Below are 273 nucleotides of genomic sequence, written 5' to 3'. Positions count from 1 at the left end.
ACCGTAACAACAGGGAACAAGTTGGAGAAACTGAGATTCGTCGTGAAGGTGAAGAGCATCCCGCTGACGTTCTGGGCCATGACGTTGAACTCGGGGTCCTGGCCGTCGGTATCGAGGTAGATCAGCCCGAAGATGATGGCGAAGAACTGGGGGTCGGGATGAGAGATGAGGTCACGGCGTTTCCCTGCCTTAGTTGGTTGCGACCCTAATTAGACTTTCTCTCTATTTACTCTTCTATATGTGTATGGCTGGAGCTGAGTTATAGGTTGTTGG

The 273-nt window shown here is 51.3% G+C and overlaps 1 protein-coding gene across 2 annotated transcripts in view; it reads right to left on the bottom strand.

The window, feature by feature from the left end:
* The window catches only part of LOC119593818 (protein white-like), a gene marked incomplete in the record, with an annotated part of 20205 nt that overhangs the window by 4156 nt on the left and 15776 nt on the right, over positions 1 to 273 (bottom strand). For both annotated transcript variants that reach the window (XM_037942848.1, XM_037942847.1), the window contains 1 exon segment: positions 3 to 146. In XM_037942848.1, the coding sequence (XP_037798776.1) occupies positions 3 to 146 (144 nt within the window).

This window comes from Penaeus monodon, chromosome 32 (genome assembly GCF_015228065.2).
Source record: "Penaeus monodon isolate SGIC_2016 chromosome 32, NSTDA_Pmon_1, whole genome shotgun sequence".
Classification (NCBI taxonomy): Eukaryota; Metazoa; Arthropoda; class Malacostraca; order Decapoda; family Penaeidae; genus Penaeus; species Penaeus monodon.
The sequence above is the reverse complement of the archived record's forward strand: the minus strand, read 5'-3'. Positions and strand labels throughout refer to the sequence as shown.